Source organism: Paracoccidioides lutzii (genome assembly GCF_000150705.2).
Source record: "Paracoccidioides lutzii Pb01 unplaced genomic scaffold supercont2.12, whole genome shotgun sequence".
NCBI classification, from domain to species: Eukaryota; Fungi; Ascomycota; class Eurotiomycetes; order Onygenales; family Ajellomycetaceae; genus Paracoccidioides; species Paracoccidioides lutzii.
In genome coordinates this window covers 1,001,404-1,024,158 of record NW_015440958.1, presented here as the reverse complement: position 1 = coordinate 1,024,158, position 22,755 = coordinate 1,001,404, and the positions used below count along the sequence as shown (strand labels likewise).

Here is a 22,755-nt window from a genome sequence, read left to right as displayed (position 1 = left end):
GACGTCCAACATTTATTGTGATGGAGTGTGACATGAGATAATAATAAGCCTTTGGAGGTTTTATCCCCCGTTCACCGGAGTCTCTGCTTCTTTCGATTTCTTTTAATGCTTTATTACATACTATTCCTCGCCCACTGTTGGTTCCGGATACCAGGTTCGTAGCTCCCTTATGACTCCCAGTATTCCGCTGGTGTGAAGTAGTAGCACTTTCTACAGCGTATTTCCCTTCGCATTGCCCTACCATCTAAGATTGGAATTTACGGTGCCGAACATCTAGTAAGAGTTTTTTTTGGTGAGAGGAACCGTACGACGAAATTAACGGATGTCAACCAAACTCAGCCTCCTACCAACGATTCTAAGATAGGATTCCGTGTCTCTGGGCTACTTCGGGAAAGGAAACACATTCTCGATACCGGAGTCGATATAAAGAATGCACGTCATGGCTGGAACCGAGAACGAAGACCCGGTATTCCAGTTGATGATATTGCAAATGACCGAGAGAAGCTCGAAGAGAAAGCTAAGATTGAAATGCGACAAATCTGAATCACAACAGCTATCTTTTTTGATACATTCCAGTTCGGAGGAAGATGTGGTTTTAGACCCGAGTGGATAGATGTGAAAAAGTTTGAATCATCGCCTAGCGTGCGCGCTGTTTTGTTGCGAAAACGAAATCTTGCCGGAGGCGTCGCTAGAGTTGAGGGAAACCCACCAAAATATACCCTAACAGACAAAGTTAACCGGAACTGTTCTGGTCGCCGCAAATCACGGAGAGGCGACTGTTCTGTTAGGCTACCCCTCAGTCCGGTGTTTCCACCGTCGAAGCCAATGAGAGATGAGTGTTCTGGATAAGTTCAAAGCGATCATGACTAGTAGCTGCACCTTTGCCCTCCACCCAATCTTCGAATCCATTTTTTTTTAATCGATGGATGGTGTGTCGCGCCATACCAGGGGATTATCAATTGAATATAGTGCAACATTGGGCAGCTTGACTGGTAACCTTGCAGCGAGCCGAAGATACTTTTGAATTGCTCGGGGTTGGAAGATGTCGATTGATGTTTCTGCAGAAATCCGATAAGATGCATAATGTCTAAATCGATAACTGATTGAGGGAGTTGATCTGAAAGAAGAGATATCTGGAATCCTGGAATATCGTCCACGTCAATACCACACTGGAGGTTTGTCATTTTTATGAGTTTGGGCTATCTGATTGCGCTGCCGAGGAGTGTCTTTTTTCCTTTCGTGGACTTTCTGGTCATTATATTAATAAACATTCATTATGGTGCAAAGATATACATAATATACATACGAGAAAATGAGTCTAGAATAACGGCTCCCTTCATCGTGGACGCGCGGAATTGAATCCACGCGTTGACCACGACTGCCACGAACTTATTTGTTGTGTAAGACATCTGAGATACGCCTGTGTTTTGTTGGAGGTGGGTCTGAGCTGTGTAGCTCGTCTTTCATCGATTTCCCAATCTCGCACTTGTCACAAACAGCATTTGCTGTCTTTTGTAGCCCTTCCTTTCCGGGGTATCTTCACCCCTTCTCCAAAGCTTTGAAATGGACTTCCGCCGATCAAATTTCCCAAGTTTGGTGATAGGCCCAGGAAGCATGCATAACATAAATATGGTAAACTGTTGGGAGATCTCAGTAAATCTGCTGCAAAAGTTTCCGGACTTGGAGCAATCTGTACTGTTGCGAAACAGGTAATTCCTTCTCCCGAGACTTGACAACAGGAATTGCCTTATATGTATGTACATTAATACTTTTTATCTTGGACAAGAGTTATTATAAACTCAGCGTCAGATGAATGAATTCGTGGTCAAATTAGCGTGGAATCCAAGGACGTTAGTCAATGATATCATCGAATTCAGTTTTTGCTTTAATATTAATTCTTCCTCTATAAAGGAAAAGGAATAAAACTAAAAACATTAGAAATGAATTCTCATAATCTTGAGGTCCTGTGATCCGGGGTATTTTGTTGCTGTGTTTTGGTGATGAAACCCCGTGTCCCAATCCCATTCTATGGATACTAACATCCCATCCCATCCAACCGTCATGAGAAAAACATAGAAAGGGAAGACAAAGCCAGCCCAATTTTTCAACCATAGTTACTCCAATCCATCTCTAAATGGGAGACAAGTGACAAGGATGAAAAAAGCAGAAAACTGAAGGGAAATTTGAGTAACATAAAAAACAGAAAAGAGAGGTGAGAGTCGTATATAAATATATACACTCCAAATCATTACATTAATCCAATCATGATCCAAAAAAGTAAAGAAAAAAAGACGTAAAGAAAACATGATTATTACAGAGACCTTCACCCCGCCCTCCCCCCTCCCTCATCTGTATATTTTCCCTTACTACTCTTCCTCCTCTCATAATTCAGCCACCTCCCCCCATTCCCCTCCGCCAACACAAATCTCGGAATCGGCATCGGTAGCGGAATCGGCTTCTCTGATGCTTTCACCTCCCCCTGCCCATTTTCAGCTCCACCTTCAAATTCCTCAGCCTCGAAATCTCCAACACCATCACTATTCTCATTATCCTCATCAATCTGCCTTTCCATTGTCTCTGCCTGCGCCAACGGACTACTCGGCACAGGAAAAGATGAGAACGAGCCAGACCTAATCCTACTCAGCGCCTTCTTCGTGATCGTTTGGCCCGCGGCGGGCGAGGCGACGACCACTGTCCCCTTGGAGGTTGCTGGGCGTGGACCGGGGCTGCTGGACCGGAAGAGCGGGTGGATGTGGCCTTCCAAGGACTGGGAGCGTAGGAGGGTGGGGAGTATGGGGGGCGGGAGCGGGAGCGGATCGTGATGTTGGTACGGGAGCCAATGCTGGTTCTGATGCTGCTGATGTTGCTGGCGCTGCTGCGGGGCAGAAGGGGAAGAGGACGGGGAAGAGGAGGGCGTGGCTGAGTTTGAGAGGGAGCGGGAGGCTAGGGTTGGAGATTCGGGGAGGATGGAGTCTTCATGTGGAGTTCGGGGGGGCTGTGGGGATTGCTGGTGGTAATCCTGGGATTTCGAGAGGGTGATTGTTGTGGCTGTACTTGTGAAGGAGGAGGTTCGGCTGCGGGATTGAGTTTGTGGTTGGGTATTGTGATCATTATCGCCTTTGCCACTGCAATTAGTATTACTTTTTTGATTGAGATGACTTGGGTTTTGGAGAGTTGATTCGAGGAGAGCGTCGTATATTTCGCGGGGGACGCTGGATGTGTCCCACTGATCGAATGTGTGCTCTTGTTCCAGCGGGCTGCTGCCGCCTCTGTGAGGTTGGAACTTGTGCGTGTACTGGTAGATCTTGGAGTTTTGTTGGCAACCTTTCAAAAGGTGCGAACTGGGCCATAAAGTTCCTGAATATCGAGATGACTTGGAATCCATTTCCTTTGGGTTGTAGTGTGAAGCCACTTTGGCTGTGGGAGGGCGTTGGTGCGGTAGTGATGCGACACATTGAAGCGCGACTGATGGTCTCTTCCTCTCAGTTCTCTTTAATAATCGCATATTGGTCAGAAGAAAACTGGCTGTGCTAAAATTGATACGAGAGATCCAGTCGCTTCGTAAGGCCGGATTATAATTCTGTGGCAATGCTAGCCCGATGTAGAATGATGCCTGGAAGATGATGGCGATAATCCAAACACCACACCAAGCGCTGTAGAGTGTCCGGGTGCGACGCGGGATTGACATGGAATTCTGTTCCCTGAGCAAGGAATCAGACAACCACAGGCAAATTGCGACAACAATGAGGTCTATGCAAAGGATTGTGCCCAGAAAGATAAATTCTAATCCTCTCCACGACTTCCAGAATTCCCGGTCCCTGACTGTATCCCTAGTGAACGAGAGGATGAGCAACCCCAGAATAATGGAGCTGATAACGGTTACAACCAAGCCCATATATGCTACGAGGGCCCTGCCAAAAACTGCATTGTCAAACGATGCCGCGAATACCCCGTTAACAATGGTTGATATCACGGTGCATACGATTGCCGACGTGCCCAGGGAGTAGAGGACAACAGACCTCCGCATTTTCGCCCTGCGTAGTAGGCAGCTGTAGGCGCACCGGTGGTTTTAAAAAAAAATTGGAAGAGACGGATTCTTGCGTGTCAGATAAATGCTGCGGTTTGAACGTCACCCACGCTTGGTTCGAATACAAAGGCAGGAGATTATCCACAAATTTCCGCTCAACACAGAATACTCGACTGAGAGGGCTCGAAGAGTGTCAAGTCCGACGCACAGTTGGTCCAAGAAAAACGGATGGTCTTTGAACATGGGGTCTACCAAAGAGTATTAATGCTTCGGTAAAAACACAACCGGTGTCAGAAAGGTGTATCTGCTGCCATCGGCAGAAAGACGCGATGCCTACATGAACAACAACGCGCGATATCGACAAAAGGGTAAAGATAAAATGAAGGTAAACCTTTCAAACAAAAGCAGTCTTGAAACGAGAGAGGAAATAATGCTTTGTTTATGCTGCGGACCCCAATGTGGGACAAACGGGGCTTTTATAATTCAACTGCCACAATTGCGCGTGTATGTGGGTGGTCTTGTCCACGTTACATGTGCCGCATGAACGCTCCACAGCATAAACAAGAGCAGAAAAACAAAGATAAACTTTGAGGGCACAGAGGGGCCGAAGGAGACAGCTCGAGTGGGGTCTTATCGACCCGGAACCATGGGGAATAAACGGGCATAAGGAACGCCATTTTCACCCAGCATCATTAAGACAAACTGTGCGTCATCCGAATGGTGTCGAGGTCGCAATGTGCCTGTTGTTATTTGTCAGGAGGTAAGGATTTAATCTTAAGGATGGGGATGGAGAAACCGGTTGGGTCAAGGCAGAAGCAAGGAATGACCTCGGGAGTTTAGCGAAATGACATCCAGGAACAGGAGTTAAAAGGCTGAATCCTGGCTATTGTCCCGGAAATCTAGATGGGTTTGTTGAGCAGCTATTGTGTTTTAGTGCACGTCTTTTCCTGATAACGGACGATCAATTTCGATTGTAGAGCGCTGAAGCAGTCATCTCAGAAACAGGGGCTCTGTTAAAGAAAATATGCCCGGGGTCCTTGTTTCGCGATCCCACCATCCCGGTTGCTAGCAGCCATACTATATATAATATCAGCGAGTATTGAAATAGCCTCGAGGCTTCGACCTAGCCTCCCGCCCAGGCCAAGGAAATGCAGACGCAGACTTGCCAGGCCTCCATCTTTTGTGCCTCTGACCAGCTCGACCACGATTTACGGAGTAGGCCTTTCGAGAACGGCATCTCATGAATGCGATGAGGAAACAGAAAATGAGCGGGAATCACCATCGAGCGAAGTCGTCGGGATAGTTATTCATCGTTAGCTAACTAGTTACTTCTGATGCAAGCCACAAGGCTGGAAGGGATTTTCGGAGGTTTTGTCCCGCCCACCAACATCCAACCGTTGCACTATTGTTGCTGTAATGAACCGGGGGCGTGCAGTTGAGCGTGGTTTTAAAATTCGGCCGGAAAAACCTTCGGCGTGGTCTAACATTCAGACCATGACAACCCCTCATTAAATGCCTGCACCAGTCATATTCTCTCACACACACACACACACACACATTTCAACCGCACATCTCTAATAGATGTGCTCTTGATGGTAGTGAACTTATCATATTTCTTCAGGTCCTTACTCTTAACAATCCCTAATCCTAACCCTCAATCCTAATCCTGGTGTTGAGGGCGTGAGGCTGAATAGAAATATATGAGTAATATGTGTGGCAGTAACTAGTTATGTGCAAGAGAGTATATAAACTGTTTAATTTAGATGGGAGTGGGCCCAACTTATAAATCGCGTTCAACCTTATAAAACCACGATGAACTGCGACCCTATGAGGCGCAGTGGATCTGGACCGCGAACTAAGGTCCACAATGACGATTTGATATCGGCTAAGGCCCGGGAATTTGACCCTGGTTTGGCCTCTTAGGTATCCGTCGAGCTGGAGGCTTCAACAGGAGGAAATCACGTATCTCAAAAACTAAATGTCAATGAAGAACATTAACCTCGCAAATCAGAACCCAGTTATCCTGTTTTGAACATGGTCGTGCTGCTTGAGGGCGGGATGTTCTCGATGTGTCCTATTTCATTCATAAACCGGGTCGTTAACCATGGTTTCGTCAAATGGTCTAGAATGGATTCGAAGCTAATTTATGCCGTTCCGCGATATAAAAAAAAAACAACGAGTGTGCCTTGGAACTTAACCGCCATTAACCAGCAATAATTATGCACTCACCCAGAGCTTTAATAAAGGTCTTCTACGTCATTTCAATGCTATTAGCCAATGATAAGAAGAGAACAAGCCATCTAGCTTAACTACCCCTCTCTTGCGTCTCTGGTTCTTGGAAATTATGCAGGTAGTTATTTCTACCCATGATGTCACATGGTGCGCTTCTCTTACGTTCAAACTGATTTTCAGTTGCAGCAAGCTAACTACGGAGGAGCAGTTTCTACGTGCTCCTGGCTGAAATTCCGATTTGGGGCTGTTCGGTTTTGGTCAAAAATGTCAAATGCTATGACAGCCAGAGATGGCTCCGGGGATATATATGAGCATTGCTAACGCCTAAGCCGACAATTCCAATCCATATGTTGCACGGCACCTTCTTGCGATGGAAAATCTTCGGAAATATCACTTTTCGTTTTTGGGGGGGATATAAAACTCCGGGAAGATTTGAAGGGGAAAACAAAGCTTTTGAATCCTTATAGAGTGACCCTCACAAGATAGAGAAACGAAAGCCAAACAGCGACATGGCCACAAATTCATATTCTGACTGATCCTTTTCCAGGAGAGATAGGATTGGCAAAAGCAATGATGAACAAGATACAATACGACCTGCATGGCCGAACTATTACTTCATTGTTTTCCTTCTCTTCGTCTTCTATAGAACTGGAAATCAACCACTGATTGTAAGCCACTCGTATGTGATGGTTAAAATACTCTAATAGTTATGGCTGTCGATCCAAACCTATCTCTGTTGACTTTTGAGGTACATAATGATTATCTCAATGTATCTGTTCACTATATACGGAGTATTACCAAGAAGCTTCATATCTTGGCAGGCTATAAATAGACGTGTCACTTATATATACCCTCTTTGCTCTGAGTTACGAAGAGACAGAGAGAGAGGTCCTTAGTGTAGGGTAAGTATCTGTGCATGTACATGCATATTCCACCGAAATTAGACCTTTAGTTGAGTGGCGTACACCGCATGTATCTCCCTCTTTATTATACTTAGTGTTTATATTATTCCGGGAGAGGGAGTGAATAGATGAGGTGGTAGAGGTATATGGAGGAACTGTCCGCTATATGTGTTCAAGAGTCTTCATTCAATAATATTCGCAATAGGCTGACCTGGTTGGTATGGAGTGGAGCTATACAGTCACTCCTCTGGTTAGAAGGCAGTGAGGGTTGCCAGTACTTTCGCGTTAACTAACAAGTACCGTACTATGCAATTATTTCTGCACCGTAAGCAACCGTTTCATGGGACTTGTCTAGAGAAGTTACCAGAGAAATAACTGGTTCGATTGGAAACCCAGATGCCAAACATGAGAAAGAATGGTTAGAAGGCCCAGCTAACCGTTTCAGAGACGATCCAAACGTCTCACATCAGTCATTCGCCTTGACAGTTTTGGGGATTCCTGGAGCTGGAGGAGTTTGATCGGAATCAATGGAAGTGGAGAACGGAGTAAACCTCTCGCTGATCTATTAACTTGGTTCACAGGAGATTGAGAAGCACTGACAGGTATATGAAAAGGGATGCACTGATTATTCCTCCTTTATGGTGCGGATTCAGGGGGTTGTTTGTGGGTTTCTTTATTACGATATCTTTGAGTGGTTGGTTTTGAGCTTGAACTTCCCCACGGCTGAAGTTAGTTAGTTAGTCAATCGAACTAACTAGTTAGTTTTTCAACCAACTTTACTAGTTATAACTATCGGTGTTTACAAGGCTCTTGACAGCTTCCGAGATTCCATTATATACACAATAACAATCCATGTGTAGATCCTTGCTCCGTACGAAGTTAGCAGTTATGTGCCCTAATTACTAGAGAGCAAAGTGCGTGGGCGCAATAAACGATAATATAGACAACTATGCACGGGCTGAAGGATGAAAGCCACTCGGCAACGGAATGACTTCACTTCTTACGATGTTGGATAACTACGTATTCCCCGTCACTACAGTTACTTCAATTGTATTGTCTCAAGTAAAGATCATTCTCCGCCTACCAACCTAGCGCTTAGTAAGATGTCCAACTGCTTGTTTGACAGGGGACGTTGTTGCAGTGTTACTTTAGATCTAAAGCATGACAACACCTGCAGCCAATAATTTCAACAGGCTTGTGGGCATAGCCGGATCTCCGTCAAGCCTGAACGAATCCCTTCGGCATAGCAATGCTCAGTGGAGCAATCTCCGCAGACATGGGTATTCACATGAGGGATGCATATATCATTTCTTGTTAGCTCAGAGCATCAGACTCAAACTCGGACTCAAGACTCAAGCTCAAGCTCAACCACGTGTCAACACCATACGGCAAACTCCCAGAATAGAATAATATTATCCGCTGACGTTACGGTGAACCCTCCAGCGGCTTCCCCATGGAACCAAGGCTCCATTTTTATATTTACTCTGGCACCATCGCGCAACCGCGCCTTGGAGCTTTTCCCTTTCGCCGATTTGCTCTCAACCCCCCATCCTTTCCTTCGCATATCTCCAATCTTTAGATCTCTCACACCCCGCCCCTTTAATGTAGCTGCTACTTATTTTGACTTATTCATATTCTGTATCTATCTAATTTCTGCTATACCTCAGGGTGACAAATGAGGGCCCGCTCGCATCTCACGAATTCCCCACGGCCTATTTCCCTGCCACCTCCCTTCCAGTATTGACCAGGGACATCAATATTTCGCCCTCGGGCAAACCCCTTCCTTGACGATGAAATGCGGTCTCCGCTTCGCCTTCAGCACAGCCTGTCTAATCCTCATCTTTCTCTGGTTTCTGAAACAGCACGTCGAAGACATCCTTGACCAGTACAGCGGGGGATCCTATTTTGTTGACTCCTTTAATGCGCATTTCCACCCGGAGATTCTCAACTTCCCGCAAGGTTCAACGACAGCCCAAAATGTTGAAGCGGGGGACAAAATCATTGTTATGGCCAAGCTAGAGGAGGAAGATACTGATTGGGTACAGAAGGAGCTTCCAGAGTATATTTTTATTTCCCCGTTGCTTTATTTAATTTTGTTGCCAAACCACTTTCAACAATCTAACCAACGACGCAACACAAATTATAGCTGGCAAAGAGCCATATACATTGTCAACCCATCCCCGCAAGCCCTAAATGACCCCCAAACCCTCACTACCCCAACAAACAAAGGCCACGAATCAATGGCCTACCTCTCCTACATAGTCGACAACTATGACAAACTCCCCCGCATCGTCGCATTCCTCCACTCGCACCGATCGGGATTCCTACAGGCATGGCATGTCGATGCGCCCTTGCACAATAATGTCCTCGCAATGCGCATGCTGCAATTGGACTACGTCCAACACACGGGATATGTCAACCTGCGCTGTAACTGGAATCCAGGCTGTAAAAAGGAACATAGGATAAATAAACATGTGACGCAGGAGGTGTGGGAAGAAATCTTCTGGGGGACAAGCACGCCGCCGCGGAACTCCTCCTCCTCCTCCTCCTCCTCCTCCTCCTCCTCCTCCTCCTCCTCCTCCTCATCGACGGCATGGACAACGACGGCAGTGGAAGAAGGAGCTGGCGCAGGAGACGACGACAACAACCCCTTACTACAGGGTATGGAGAAACCCAAAGAACTGGCAGCAGCCTGCTGTGCGCAGTTTGCCGTCTCGCGTGACCAGATTCGCAGGAGGCCCGTGGAAGACTATATCCATTTCCGCGACTGGGTTTTACAGACGAAGAGGAGCGATGCGAGCAGTGGCCGTGTCATGGAATATTTGTGGCATATTATTTTTGGGAAGGATGCTGTCTTGTGAGTTTTTTTTTTTTTTTCGTTCTCCTTTCTCCCTTGCTCTTTTCATACTTGTATTGTATTTCTTTTCTTTTCTTTTCTTTTTTATACCAACTAACAGATTCCCTTTTTCCCACGGATAACTAGCTGTCCGAATGAAAACGTTTGTTATTGCGCTGTCTACGGACGATGCGAATAACAACCCTCCCCAAAATTCCTTAATATATATACATAACCCCACTCCTCCCAGAAACTAAATTCCTCGTCCTTAAATCTGTTTCTTTTATCGCGTGTCCTTTGTTCCTGCTGGATGACCCGTTATTTCTCCATTCATTATTAGTTCCTCTGGTTTCCCATGCATATAGTATTAAGAGATAAAGATATAACCAAATCTACTAGAGGGTTCCAGGTCGTCTGCTATTAATCTCGACAGGGGCTGGCTGTCATGGTGGCAGGAGGAGTTTGATATCCCTTGCTTTCCGTTTTGTTTGATTATTTTTCTTATGTTTTGGCCAATTGTTTCCCCCTCTTTTGCATTTCATAGATTTGACCGTCATAAGACATACACACAATCGATAGATTCGAGCTATATCCGAAATCGCTTTAGCGATATCCCCAGTCAGTCTTGTATTCGCAGTCGCGGTTACCCGCTCAGCAATAATATGCAAAATCCCATTTACATACCTAAGTAAATGATGTTTGAAGAGAGCAGAAGTTTTCAGATTGGGCCAGGAGACGGCAAACAAGGTAAGAGAGAGAGCTACCAATCATAACTAGGTAGCTGCAGGATCATGATTATGGCTGTGACACTTCGAATTCGACTTCGATATTGTGGCGTTTATGCCGGTGGCTAACTAAACCATTATAAGTAGTTAAACAGAAGTGGAGCGCAGAAACAACAAAAAGGCAAAAAGGCAAAAAGGCAAAAAAAAAAAAAGAGTCATTTTGAGTCGTGTAGGACTCAACAACTAGTGTAGGTGCTGCCATGGCAAATCATCTTTACATTATTATCTCTTTTCTTGTTATTTTTTCCTAGGTATATATACATGCTGCATGTCTGGCCGCAGTCACAGAGAGTGTTTGAGAAGTCAACATACGGATATTACCAGGAAATACCACAATACCAGCCCTATCCCAGCCCGCAGTACACTTCCCATACCATAATTTACAATACTACTTTCTGCTGATTGATCCAACAATCACCTTCCGGCCAACATCGCCTCCTTCAGACAACAGAAAAGCCCGGTATTTTCATCATCCGACGACACAACGTGAATTCCTGCTAAGGTATCTATATTTCTATATACGGCGGGAATTCCATCCAGCGGCTTCTGGTCTACTATACACATATTCCACAAACAGCACATCTTATCTGCACGAATTCCCTCAGAAGCGGCATCTCCATAGACTGACTTAGTTATACGGAGTAACTAGTTAATTCTCAACTACCGCAAAGAAGTTCCTGTTGCCCCCTCATTCTCCCCTCACCCACCTCCACCACCCCACGTCACAGGAATTAAGGGAACAGAAACGGAAAAGGACGAAAAATCGAATTGCAATTCTAACAACTCTTTTTACATCGCATCACTTGCGACTGTCTCTTCTCTACAAACTTATCACCGAACACCTTGCGCCGCACAACTAAAATTGATAAAATTCATCGTCCACTTGCTGCATATATATCTCTCTATTCACAGTACAAATAGACAGACGAAGACACAAACGAAAAGTTACAGCTAAATCATGGCGGTTCGTGCTCGGTTTGAGAATTCGAATGAGTTAAGTATTTTCATTTTTCCTGGTTTTTTGTTGGACGTTGTTTTCCCTCTCCACCTTAATTCTATCTTGTATTATCTTTTTTCCTCCAGCTCTTTTTTTTTTTTTTTTTTTTGAATTGTGTAATCCTATCTTTTCTTTTCTTTTGGCTAATGATTTTCCCTTAATGTATGTAGGGTTGGTGTATTCGCAACATTGACGAATTCATATGCTCTGGTTGCCATTGGCTCGTCAGAAAACTTTTACAGGTATGTTTGTGTTTTTGTTCTTCATTTCGGTTTAAATGCTTTGTCCTGGGTTTTTTGGTTCCGAGCCAGGTGGGGAAGAGGAAGAAGAAAGAGAAGAGAAGGGGTGTGGAAAAGTGGATTGGGGAGGATTGGGATAATATCTTAGATATATTATCTGTATATCTGCTCTTTGGTCTGATGTGTTCGAAGATGGGAAATATTATAGAGCTGCCAACTAACTCTCTTCCCGAAACCCAGCGTTTTCGAAGCGGAATTGCAAGATGTCATCCCAATATGTCATGCTACCATCGCCGGAACGAGAATAGTTGGACGATTAACAGCAGGGTATGTCATATCATATCATATTTAATCTCCACACCCTCTCTCTTCCTATTTCCAGTCCTCTACAACGCCGCAGCAATAAAGTTGACCATTTTCCATTTTCTTTTGCGCTTAGGAATCGCAAAGGCCTTCTTGTTCCCACCTCAACCACAGACCAAGAGCTCCAGCACCTACGCAACTCGCTCCCAGACGCCGTCAAAATACAACGGATTGAGGAGCGATTAACAGCCCTCGGGAATGTGATATGCTGTAATGACCACGTCGCCCTCGTCCATCCAGATATCGAACGCGAAACAGAAGAAATGTACCCAAACCCCACGTTCCTCCCATCCCCCCCCCCTTTCTCCTTCAACCCCCCTAATTTTCAAAAACAGTTTCCATTCTAACCTAACCCCCATAAACAGAATCTCCGACGTGCTAGGCGTCGAGGTTTTCCGCCAAACCATCGCCGACAACGTCCTAACAGGCTCCTACATGTCCCTCTCAAACCAAGGCGGAATCGTGCATCCCAAAACTTCCATCCAAGACCAAGACGAGCTCTCGTCACTGGTCCAAGTGCCGCTAGTAGCGGGAAGCGTGAACCGCGGCTCCCCCGTCATCGGTGCCGGGATGGTCGTCAATGACTGGTTGGCCGTTACCGGGATGGATACGACGGCGACGGAGCTGAGTGTTGTGGAAAGTGTGTTTAAGTTGGGGGAGGGTGCGCCTGGAGCTGTTGCTGGGAAGAACTTTATAGGTGCGTTTGGGAATACGCATAAGGAGAGTTTGGTGGAGAGTTTTTATTGAGCAACGGAGGGAGGGCGTGTGTCGTTTTGTGTCTTGTCTTTTCATTTACTCTTTTTTTCTGTCCTGGGTTTCCCGCGCGGGATTGAGAGAGGAGTGGGTGGTTGTTTAATTGTCATGGGCAAAGAGGGCTACGAAGATTTATAGATATGGTTTTTTTTTTTTTTTTTTTTTTTTTTTTCATTTCGTTCCTATTGTTGCAAAGCATGAATACTCTTCTTTGCGTTTTAAGAGTATGACAATTTCCATTTTTGTCCCTGGCAGCACTTATACATGTCTGCCAATCATATGATTCCAGTGGTTCTAATGTTCAATAGAACATTGAGATGGAGCAGGTCGTATATATGAATAAAAATTGAATGCATGCATTTACGCGGCTAGCATAGTACAGCATGATGAGAAAATAGTATTCTATTCCACTAACAGAATTCGAGAAACTACACGCACGAGAAAGTCTTTGTTGGCTTTTGGTCTTTTTCAAACCTCGTGTTGAAAACGAGGGTTCAACTGCTTAGTTTCTCCCTTTGAATTTCTGATCATTGAGGTATTATAGAATTCATTTGCTGAACTTTATGCATGGACTAGAGTTTGACGTGCTGATGTGGTGATACATTAGAAAGAAATCTGAATGAAATGTGTGGGAAATTGTAGGATTCTGGAGGGAGTATCATGAATGTATGTACAGGAGAATACGTACACGATGCATGAATAGCGTGACGTAATGGGGTGAGGTAGATGATGGAAAAGACATTTAGATGAATGCGTAGAATAGGGATGGGGGTCGGAGGAGGAGGTATATTCAGTGGACACGTGTGTATGTATATGGGTGTTTTATGCGAGAAAGATAGGAGAGAGGTTGAAGGGTTAGAGTGCGATATGTCAAGTTCAAGAATCAGAAATAGGGACTGAAGCTAGCTGTATAGCTAGTAGGGTCAACATTGGAGGACATGGCAGGGTAGCCACGCCCAGCCCATAGACTGCTGTCTTATTCCATCATTCCTTTCCGCTTTTGTGCTATTCTTGCCTTCGCCTCTGGGGGTTTGCATCGGAGTGTTATTAGTCGGGACGGAAGGTATGGTGATTGCCGGATGCTAGGGTATGGGCCGACCTGGCCAAAGGGTGGAAGATATGATGACCTATATGAGAGGATGAGCCTTTGCTGAAACTCAACTGTTAGTACCAGCCTGTGATCAGCGATGTTAGGCTTATGCGGTTCAATCTGATCAATTGAAGTTGACACCATAGCCACAGTTCCTCAAAAGCAAGGGATTGGATGGAAAGGGTGAATAGATCTCTACCCCGACATTGATGCTGTCAAGAAGAACAATATTCGACATCCACAGCAACTTTGTTTGTCTCATCGGGCAGAGAATGGAAAGCATCCAAGGATAATTGCTGTTCAAGGGTCCCATTTAAATCTTTTCCCGGTGCTCGATTTGCATTTTCATGATCCAGGGGTGTGGCACTTGATAGACTACTCATGTTTACGTCGGTATTTTCATCTATGCCAAATTCTTCATCCCCCCTACTTTGATCTTCGCCAGCGTCGCACATTTCGGACGTATCCGCAGGTGGAGGTGGGGGAGGCGGAGGAGGAGGTGATTCTGACCGGGTTCTTTTGCCCGGCGAGAAGGAGTTGGTACCATATCCATTGTCACCACCTTCGTCTCTTTTACGCTTATGGCTGTCTCTCGCTACATCTTCACACATATCTATAGGTGGTGGAGGAGGTGGAGGGGGCGTAGACGATTTTGTTCTCTTTGAAGGCGAAGCACCGGCTGTATCGACATCCACATCAAGATTTCCATCAGCATCTCTTTTGCGTTTGAGACTATTCTCGTCGAGGCTCATTGGCGATGATTTTTTATCTTCCAATTTGTCCATCTCATCATCTGACATCTTTATATCTTCTTCGACATCGCTTTCCTCCTTTTTACTATCCCTTATTTCTGGTTGTTGCGATAATTCGGGATTTTCGGTTGCATCCCTTGAGCCGCCCTCTGTTACTTTAGCTGCTTCCCTTGCTTTCCTCTCTGCCTTTTTCTTCTCGTACGCGAGGTGCTTCGCAACCGCTTTATCAAAGTACTCCTTACAGTACCTTTTAATTTGCTTTATTTGTTTGTCGCTAACTTTCGTTGGATCGTCCACGCGGTGGTTTTTAAAATCTGAATTAACGAGCTTTTTCCCCACCTGTGTATAATTACGTCAGTAAGCTAGCTGTTCAATTTCTGCATTTTCTCCATATATAGAGCCATACCTCTTTAGCATAGCGTTTCAACTCCTCTTTCGGTAACTTGTGTTTAAATTTATCCATTACGTACTTGACGTGAGGAAAGATCTGCAATCACAAGTCAGTATCGTCAACCTCCATGTAGGCTAAATAGATGCTGCATGTGCATACAGTGTTTTCATACAGCCTTTTTTGCTTTTCTTCGCTATACGATCGCCATTTCTCCTTGTGTTCCTTTATCTCTGGGGGTTTTGCATCTCGCGGTTGGGAGGTAGCAGGAGTCTCCGATTTATCTCGTGTTTTCGGTGTGTTCTCTTTAGCGTTCATAATACCATCGATAATATCCTGCAAGGCCTTGTCCTTGGACTCGGGTTTGGGGGGTGGAGGCGGCTGAGGTGCGGGTGCTGTTGGCCTTTTCCATGTCGTAGCACCTGATGCAGAATAATAGTAGGTCTTTCCATTCGACTCCGCCGCAAACCAACCTTGAGGTAGAGGATTGGCAAATGGCGGTCGTCGAAACGGTCTTGGTCCGTGGTGGTATGAATTGCGAGGAGGACCTTTGCCATTTCGAAGGGCAGCTGGGGCACGGGGAGCATCGATCGAGCGTGATCGTGACCGAGATCGAGATTTCGATCTTGGCTTTTGGTTTTCATCATTTCTAGATGACTCTCGTCGTTCGAACCGATTAACTGCTGTGGTGTTATTAGAAGCTGTTGGGTCTCTCTTCATCCTTGGAATTCGATAGCCAATTTCAAGGGTAGACCAGATCTGCAGAAGAGCTGCTGCTTTCTTTTCCACACGTTCATCACCACACCCTGTAAGGGGCTTGATTGTCACCTCGATCTTTGAATCGATGATCTTGTTTCGAGTGAGTCTCGGGAACTTATCTAGGATATCGAGAATTTGGAGTACGACGTTGAAATCGTCTTTCCAGGCACTCAGCTGGGAGTTGAGAATCTGGTATCCGTGCATCTTGACGACACGATTCCGTACACGCTCATCATCACAGCGTTGAATGCGTCCAAGTAATTTAACAGCAATCCATTTCTCTTTGCATTGCATCAGTGCAGCCATGACCTTGGTGACTCCATCTTCGTTCAACGACCTAGGTTGCATACTGTCGACATATTCTTCATCGTCCTCGCCAGTCTTTTTCTTGCGCGGCCGTTTCGCCACAGCAGTATCCCAGCCATCCGGGTCGTCGATACCCAAGGCTTCAATGGTAGCATTGGAGAGCTTCGTCGCACGTTCAGTTTGTGTTTTACCACCAATGAAGCCTGTGCAATTTGGCTCCCCGCAGTAACAAGGCTGTGGATCAGCTCCATAACGATCAACATTATAATTGAAGACTAGTTCCTCGCCAGCTTTGATGTGTCGCTCTGCGAAAATGCCCATCCGAAGCTTTTCTCCCACAACCCACTTGTCGACATAGCAATTGGGGTTGCACGAATGGTTGCAGAAGCGCCCAAGATTACCCTTTTTGGTGGCGTCGACAAATTCTCCCTTGGTGAGAGACATAAAGTAGAAATGCTTGATGCCTTCTTCATCATATGCAATCATGCGTTTCCGGAAGCTTGCCTCGTTGATGACTTCGCCTATATATTCGAATATGAACTGATGAGGTCGTAAATCGGAATCAGCACGTAGGCCATAGCCCTTCTTCTCGGTTTTGATGACCGTCACGTTGGCATATTGTCGTCGTTGGAAGCGTTGATTTTGGCATTCATCACCGCAACCGCAGTCTCCAACACATTCCATTTTTGTGGCTCGATTGATGCAATCTGAATCTTCTCCGCAAGCTCCATTTTTGCCGGCCACAGGATCTGGAAATTCTTATCAGCATGAAGACGTGCAGAGACTTGGTCAAAGACGTATGAGATAAAATTTGATATAACGAGTTGCTTAAGAAACAAATTCATTAAGCAGTTAGTTCGAGGAATTGGGGGTATAAAAGCACAGGTATTTGGTTTTGTTCGTTACGCATTTAAGTAGGGGCATAAGGAAAAGAAAGTTATAGCTTACCCCACTCCTCTGAGCAGTCGCACTCCATAGCATGTTCCGTATAACCCATGTATTTATTGGCATACGTGCAGTCATCTATAACTTGAAATGTAGAGGTAGCTTCAGCAGTACTGTCTGGAAGATGGTCAAAAAGTGGCGCCGGTTGAGGCACCACCTTCTGTGAACCGACCCGTGACAACTTTGGCGGTTGGCCAGGTTCCAGTTTGACGGTTATGGAAACGGGCAATTTCTCTTCAGGTTGCCCATTTTCGACTTTCGCAGCGGGAGAGTTGCTCCCGCTTTGCGATTTTTGTTCTTGGGAAATACTTTTAGTGGGGCTTGACTTTGAAAACCCATTGGGATAATAATTCGCAGAATCTGATGCATGGGTGCTGTCGATGGGTGTGCTCTCTGCTGAATTATCACGTTTGATTTTCAAGGCAGTCACTGCGTCGGCTACTGCTTCCGGCTGGATATCATCATCGTCATGGAGAGCCATGATCAAACAGAGGGCAAACAATAGGAAATGAGCAGGATGATAGTATTTAAGTATCAACTAGTCCGCGCTTGCAGCAAGTATTCAAAATTAGATAAGGTGCCGGTAAGTATTCTGATTGATTGTTTCCCTTGATGTTGATGTTACTACCAGAGTTGAGGTTGGCGAAGAGGTAGAGTAGAGTTGGTTGCTGAGGCGGCCCAGATATTGTGTTAACTGATAATTATTAATTTGATTGCTTGATAACAGACGGACCGTCTATGACTAGCCTAGCGAGATGAACGGATACCAGATTACGGGCATAAACCAGATCCAGGGGATGCCCCGTCTGAACCTGTCTGGTTGCTAACAGGCCGTGGTGCAGAGCAGCGCTCCCAGCGAAGACGTGAAGGTGGATGTCAGGAAAGCGAGGAGGTTGCGGGCGAAAAGAGAGTTGAGTGAGGATGTGGTAGGAATCACGGTGGTGCGTGGATGAAGGCGGTGTCATTGGGTGGCCTGTACAGGCTTAGCGCGATGATAGCAACGGTTCGAAAATTATATGCCGGAGGACCAGACAAGAGGAACGACAGCAGCAAAATTTGCCCAAGCATCAAAGTTGGCCTAGCAGTTGTTGACGTCGAAGAAGAATCGCTTAGATGATCATGTGAACAACACACATCTATCCTTTTCCAGCTCCCTAGCAAAAAAATAAACGGTGGAGAAGTGGCACTGCTGAGATCCTTGCGCAGTGACACTGGTTGGTTGCTCGACAACCACTGGGGAAACACCGTTGAACGGTCCTCTGTTGAATTTTGAATGTTTCTGTTCCTCTTTACTCTTCCTTCTGTGATGATTGCTTGTATCTAGTTCTCGAGATGAGAAAGCACGAATAATCGACCCCTTGGTGGAAGACAGGATGTCTGTTCTCACGAAAGTTTTCAAGCCTAAAGAATGGTGAAGCTTGTCGCTCCCGAGCCAAAGTTTCGGGAAGCAAAAAGAACAGGCTGGCGGTGGCTAAACACAATCCGTGAATGCCATTATTAATCTATTGAGTGCTACCTGGCTTGGGCTCCCCACGCAATTTCAGCAGTGAGGGGAGAAATAACAAAAAGGTTGCAAATCGAAAAAAGGCGCTGTGGGTAAGAAGCTGAAGTTGTTATCAAACCAAATTTCTTGTAGTGTTTTCGTGTCTAAAATAGGGTGGCGCGTGGAATTAACAGTAGCTCCCAAAAAAAACCCTCGATGATTCTTCCCACCCATTTGCCTCGTTTCCCGCGCTACAAAGAAGTTTATTCGGGCACAAACTCCCAAGGGTTCATCACTCGCTGTACCCCTCACAAGGACGTCAACCCGCATGGGTTAAGATCAGTTCCCCGACATTTGCACTCCACGCCCTGGAGGATATCGTCTTCAAATCAGACAATATCCATCATCAGAGCATGAGTGTCCCGCTGTATGCTGTAGGTAGCCAAAGACAGTCGACTATTCTATTACTCTTTGGAAATCAGTGATATCTAGCTAAGCATTCGCTGGGAAGAATCCACCTAGGATAACCCACCGCCAACTTCCGCGCTCTGTGCTGCGCGGCAATTCCTCCGATTGGGATAATATCATTGATGATGGGATCTTCTTTCCGGCAATTCGTAACCTGGAATCAAGAACCATGACTATCCAGAAGCCATTGATTATAATTCACAAGACAGAAGAAGCAAAGAGATAGTTTAAAGCCTACAAGACAGCAGACAGATATCATAAAATAAATAATATAATAAATATTATAATAATAAAGAGAAAAGAATAAAAAAAATTATAGAAACCAAATTCATAGGCGAATAATCGTGGTCAACAGAAGGATGCCTAGAGTGACTCGATTTCCCTCGATGCATCAAAATCACCAAGTATTCAGAGGTATATGAGAGTAGTGGTCTCCAAGCAGCTAAAGCTTGAAATCATTCCGCACCCCAGGAGTAATAAAGAAAACACATGAAAACCTGACGATCTAACGGAAAATATACCAGCAATATGCTCCGCTATTCGAGACATAACGTATCTCAGTGATATTGTTGGGTTGGGGGAGGGGGGGGGGGAAATGAGTAAAAAAGGAAATGAAAAAAAAGGTGCAAAGTCCTTTACCCAAAGACTTGATCTAAAAAGCTGGGCCGATTCAAAATTATTTTGTAGCATCCAGCGCAACGCATGCTGGTGCTGCACAAATGAGGAGCGGGAAGCTGACTGACAACAAGTTATTTGGAGTAAATGGCCAATGTCAACGTGGCCGTTTGTCGCACCGTCTTAGTGAGATGAGATGTTGTAAGGTGCCACCGCAGCATCAGTTCGAGATAATAATAAATGCCGTCTGTCATGGCTTCCAGCTGAGGGGTCACTAACGTGCTGATCTATATAAACCTCCGCAAGGACAGCTAAATGAATCGGTGATGTGTGTTTCCTTCACTAAATCCCTACTTGACTCCCTGAAACTGCACAAGGTGGTGGCGTCGGGAATCACGCATACGAGTGCCGAACGTGGAGAAACAGGTATCAACTGAAGTGGCCAAACCAAATCAATTGGGGAGAAGGTGAGCAGTGAGTAGGAAAGCCAAAAAGTTTCAACCAAAAAATGGATTAAGAGAATACGTGCCGCCGCTCCTGAAGATAAAAGCCGGAGATTTTGATAACATAGTCAAATGGGGAGTGAAAAAACCCGCACCACAGTTTGCCGAATTCGTGTAACAAATGTGAAACGTGCGATACCGCATTTCCCCGCGGGCCGTGAATAGGCGTGGACAAAGTCTGCGATTCGCTCGAGCTTCCGCTACGCCATAGTCGGGGGGAAACATCCACGGCTTGGGGCTGGCGGCTGACAGAACCGGCTTTGACTGGCTGCGGGGGAAGGTAGCGATCGACGATACCGAGAAGCTGATGGCAGGGGATAACTGGGTTGAAGTGGACGACGGACCAGCCATCGATGAAGCCACAGACAGGGCTGACTTGGTTCTGAGTCCTCTCGAGTCACGGGTCACGCTATGGATGTGCTCATCGCAGGTGAACTCCTGTTGGCGTTGCGTTGGGTAGGTTAACTATACTACATACCTTGGTGGTTTTGAGAATTCCCGAGACAGACAGTGACATGTATCCAGATTCCAGCCATCTATCGCAAATCCGGTTTTGAAGGAAAAGCAGGAATTGCCTGGGACTATGTCGCAAAAGCCACGAGGAGAAAGCAAAATAAACAAAGGCAACCTTATATCACCCGTGCTTGGTGCGGTCAGATCCGCGTGCACAAGAGGATCCCGCAAAGGCTAAAAAGAGGGTAACCTAACGTTCGCGTCCCTGGCTTAACTTAACGGCACGGAGCACTGTAGACCAATGATCGTCGATAACGGCTTCAGAGAGGGCTTTCCGGATCGATGCAAGTGGCCAGCCGGGACAGGTAACTTGGAATCGCCCGCGCCATGAAAGTTGAAAGTTGAGACATCAAACCATGCCCATGCAAATTGATGCAAATGAACTGTTGGTGTGTGCGCAATCATCGCTTCACATCGTGTTTGCAGAGGACCAAACCTAGGTGTGAATCCGGCCGGGTACATGACTCTATCGAACAAGAGTTGCGACACTAGCCACTTTAATCCACCGGGCTGAAGCTGTCGCAACCTGTGGAGACAATGTAATAATCATGCATCCATTTTGATCGGATGAGGTGGGAAGAGCAGATTTTGATGATAGGCTGCTGACGATCTGTATAGTATTTGTCGTAAGTTGTTACCTTTCTTCTGTCTTTTATTCTTATGTCTATGTAATGTACTGTACTGTATGTACTGTATGTACTATACTGCACATAGATACGGAGTGTATCCGACTTGCATATATACATACATATATTACAGGATGTGAAATATTATTTCCATACTTCTACATATCCCAATAATGTTCTATTTGCTGCTCTCTTCCGTTCCAATTATTCTCCGTTGATCAGAAACCAATGTCCATTTTTATTAAGCTTCATGAAGCATCAAGGTTTCAACTGTTTATTTATCTTTTCAAGGGCGTTGACCTCCCTTTGAATTCTTCCGAGGGTTTGACCCTTCTCTTCGTTTATTACACTACTAAATTTACTCTGCATTCTCGCAGATCGTTTGCCGACGCTCGGTCCCTGCACACGCTGTGCTCGGCAGGTATTCTACCTCGCGTATCCGCCCTTACTATTGCTCCTTGCCTTCGAAACAACTCGCCTCTAAGCAGGCTGATCCCAAACGTGCTGCCGTTGTGGAACACCAAACCCTCGTTGATTATTACTGCTAGAAGTATCAATGACGGTCTCGCGATGGTATGCCAGGGTAGTATGCCCATTGCCCGCTATCTATTTTTCGTTCAGGTTGTCTCTTGCTGATATGGTGTACATACCCAGCTAACATGTTTCTGTATACGATCGACGTAATTTTCTACATACAATCCAAGGATCTAGGATTTTTAGACAGAATCATTTGGGGAATGTTCCCTTCAATACTCCATATATGGAGCGCCGTAAGGCACCAGAAAAGGTAAAAACACCAAAGCGAAGTCAACGGTTACATACAGACCATACCACACCTTAGGATTTTTTTTTTTTTTTTCTCATCTTCATTTATTTTATCTGTTCTGGAACCGCTGATTCTTTGCTCTTAATTAGGAGTTAAGCTGTTGCCATCGATGCTGACACTGACCAACTGATGAGTTGTTTTGTTGTTGCTTTGATGCTTACAATTGCAGCATGCCATCTTGTCCAATAATCTCTTCCTCGGTTCTTTGTTTTGTCCTCCTGCAGCGTGCAGCTCCAATCCGCATCGTGTAGCCCGTCTTTGCCTGCATGAAGCCATTCCACAACCCCTCCCCTTCCCATATTCCCCTCCAATTAATTGCGTCGCTGGCTCTCCACCCAATCCGCTAG

At 45.6% G+C, this 22,755-nt stretch overlaps 8 protein-coding genes across 8 annotated transcripts; 4 read left to right on the top strand and 4 right to left on the bottom strand.

Moving 5' to 3' along the window:
• Positions 1–216: 216 nt before the first annotated feature.
• On the top strand, positions 217–543 carry PAAG_04962 (hypothetical protein; the record flags this gene model as incomplete). The annotated part of the gene is made up of 1 exon (XM_015845424.1): positions 217–543. A coding segment is annotated over one exon (327 nt), but the record flags the coding sequence as incomplete, so codon positions are not given.
• Positions 544–915: 372 nt separating this feature from the next.
• On the bottom strand, positions 916–1,409 carry PAAG_11964 (hypothetical protein; the record flags this gene model as incomplete). Its single annotated transcript, XM_015847521.1, has 2 exons — positions 916–1,058; positions 1,307–1,409. 2 exons carry the CDS (start codon positions 1,407–1,409, stop codon positions 916–918), a joined length of 246 nt encoding a protein of 81 aa, XP_015702911.1.
• A 914-nt stretch (positions 1,410–2,323) lies between these two features.
• Positions 2,324–4,027, bottom strand: PAAG_11963 (hypothetical protein; the record flags this gene model as incomplete). Its single annotated transcript, XM_015847520.1, has 1 exon — positions 2,324–4,027. The coding sequence occupies one exon, from the start codon at positions 4,025–4,027 to the stop codon at positions 2,324–2,326; it is 1,704 nt and encodes a 567-aa protein (XP_015702910.1).
• Positions 4,028–8,951: 4,924 nt separating this feature from the next.
• On the top strand, positions 8,952–10,022 carry PAAG_04959 (hypothetical protein; the record flags this gene model as incomplete). The annotated part of the gene is made up of 2 exons (XM_002793384.2): positions 8,952–9,220; positions 9,308–10,022. 2 exons carry the CDS (start codon positions 8,952–8,954, stop codon positions 10,020–10,022), a joined length of 984 nt encoding a protein of 327 aa, XP_002793430.2.
• Positions 10,023–11,740: 1,718 nt separating this feature from the next.
• Positions 11,741–13,128, top strand: PAAG_04958 (eukaryotic translation initiation factor 6; the record flags this gene model as incomplete). The annotated part of the gene is made up of 5 exons (XM_015845423.1): positions 11,741–11,757; positions 11,950–12,021; positions 12,259–12,345; positions 12,458–12,646; positions 12,747–13,128. The coding sequence occupies 5 exons, from the start codon at positions 11,741–11,743 to the stop codon at positions 13,126–13,128; spliced, it is 747 nt and encodes a 248-aa protein (XP_015699649.1).
• A 1,311-nt stretch (positions 13,129–14,439) lies between these two features.
• On the bottom strand, positions 14,440–17,855 carry PAAG_04957 (histone-lysine N-methyltransferase; the record flags this gene model as incomplete). The annotated part of the gene is made up of 4 exons (XM_015845422.1): positions 14,440–15,315; positions 15,383–15,463; positions 15,527–17,178; positions 17,378–17,855. 4 exons carry the CDS (start codon positions 17,853–17,855, stop codon positions 14,440–14,442), a joined length of 3,087 nt encoding a protein of 1,028 aa, XP_015699648.1.
• A 27-nt stretch (positions 17,856–17,882) lies between these two features.
• On the top strand, positions 17,883–18,293 carry PAAG_04956 (hypothetical protein; the record flags this gene model as incomplete). The annotated part of the gene is made up of 2 exons (XM_015845421.1): positions 17,883–17,957; positions 18,126–18,293. 2 exons carry the CDS (start codon positions 17,883–17,885, stop codon positions 18,291–18,293), a joined length of 243 nt encoding a protein of 80 aa, XP_015699647.1.
• A 2,160-nt stretch (positions 18,294–20,453) lies between these two features.
• PAAG_11962 (hypothetical protein) lies at positions 20,454–20,960 on the bottom strand (the record flags this gene model as incomplete). The annotated part of the gene is made up of 2 exons (XM_015847519.1): positions 20,454–20,825; positions 20,922–20,960. The coding sequence occupies 2 exons, from the start codon at positions 20,958–20,960 to the stop codon at positions 20,454–20,456; spliced, it is 411 nt and encodes a 136-aa protein (XP_015702909.1).
• Between the last annotated feature and the right edge of the window lie 1,795 nt (positions 20,961–22,755).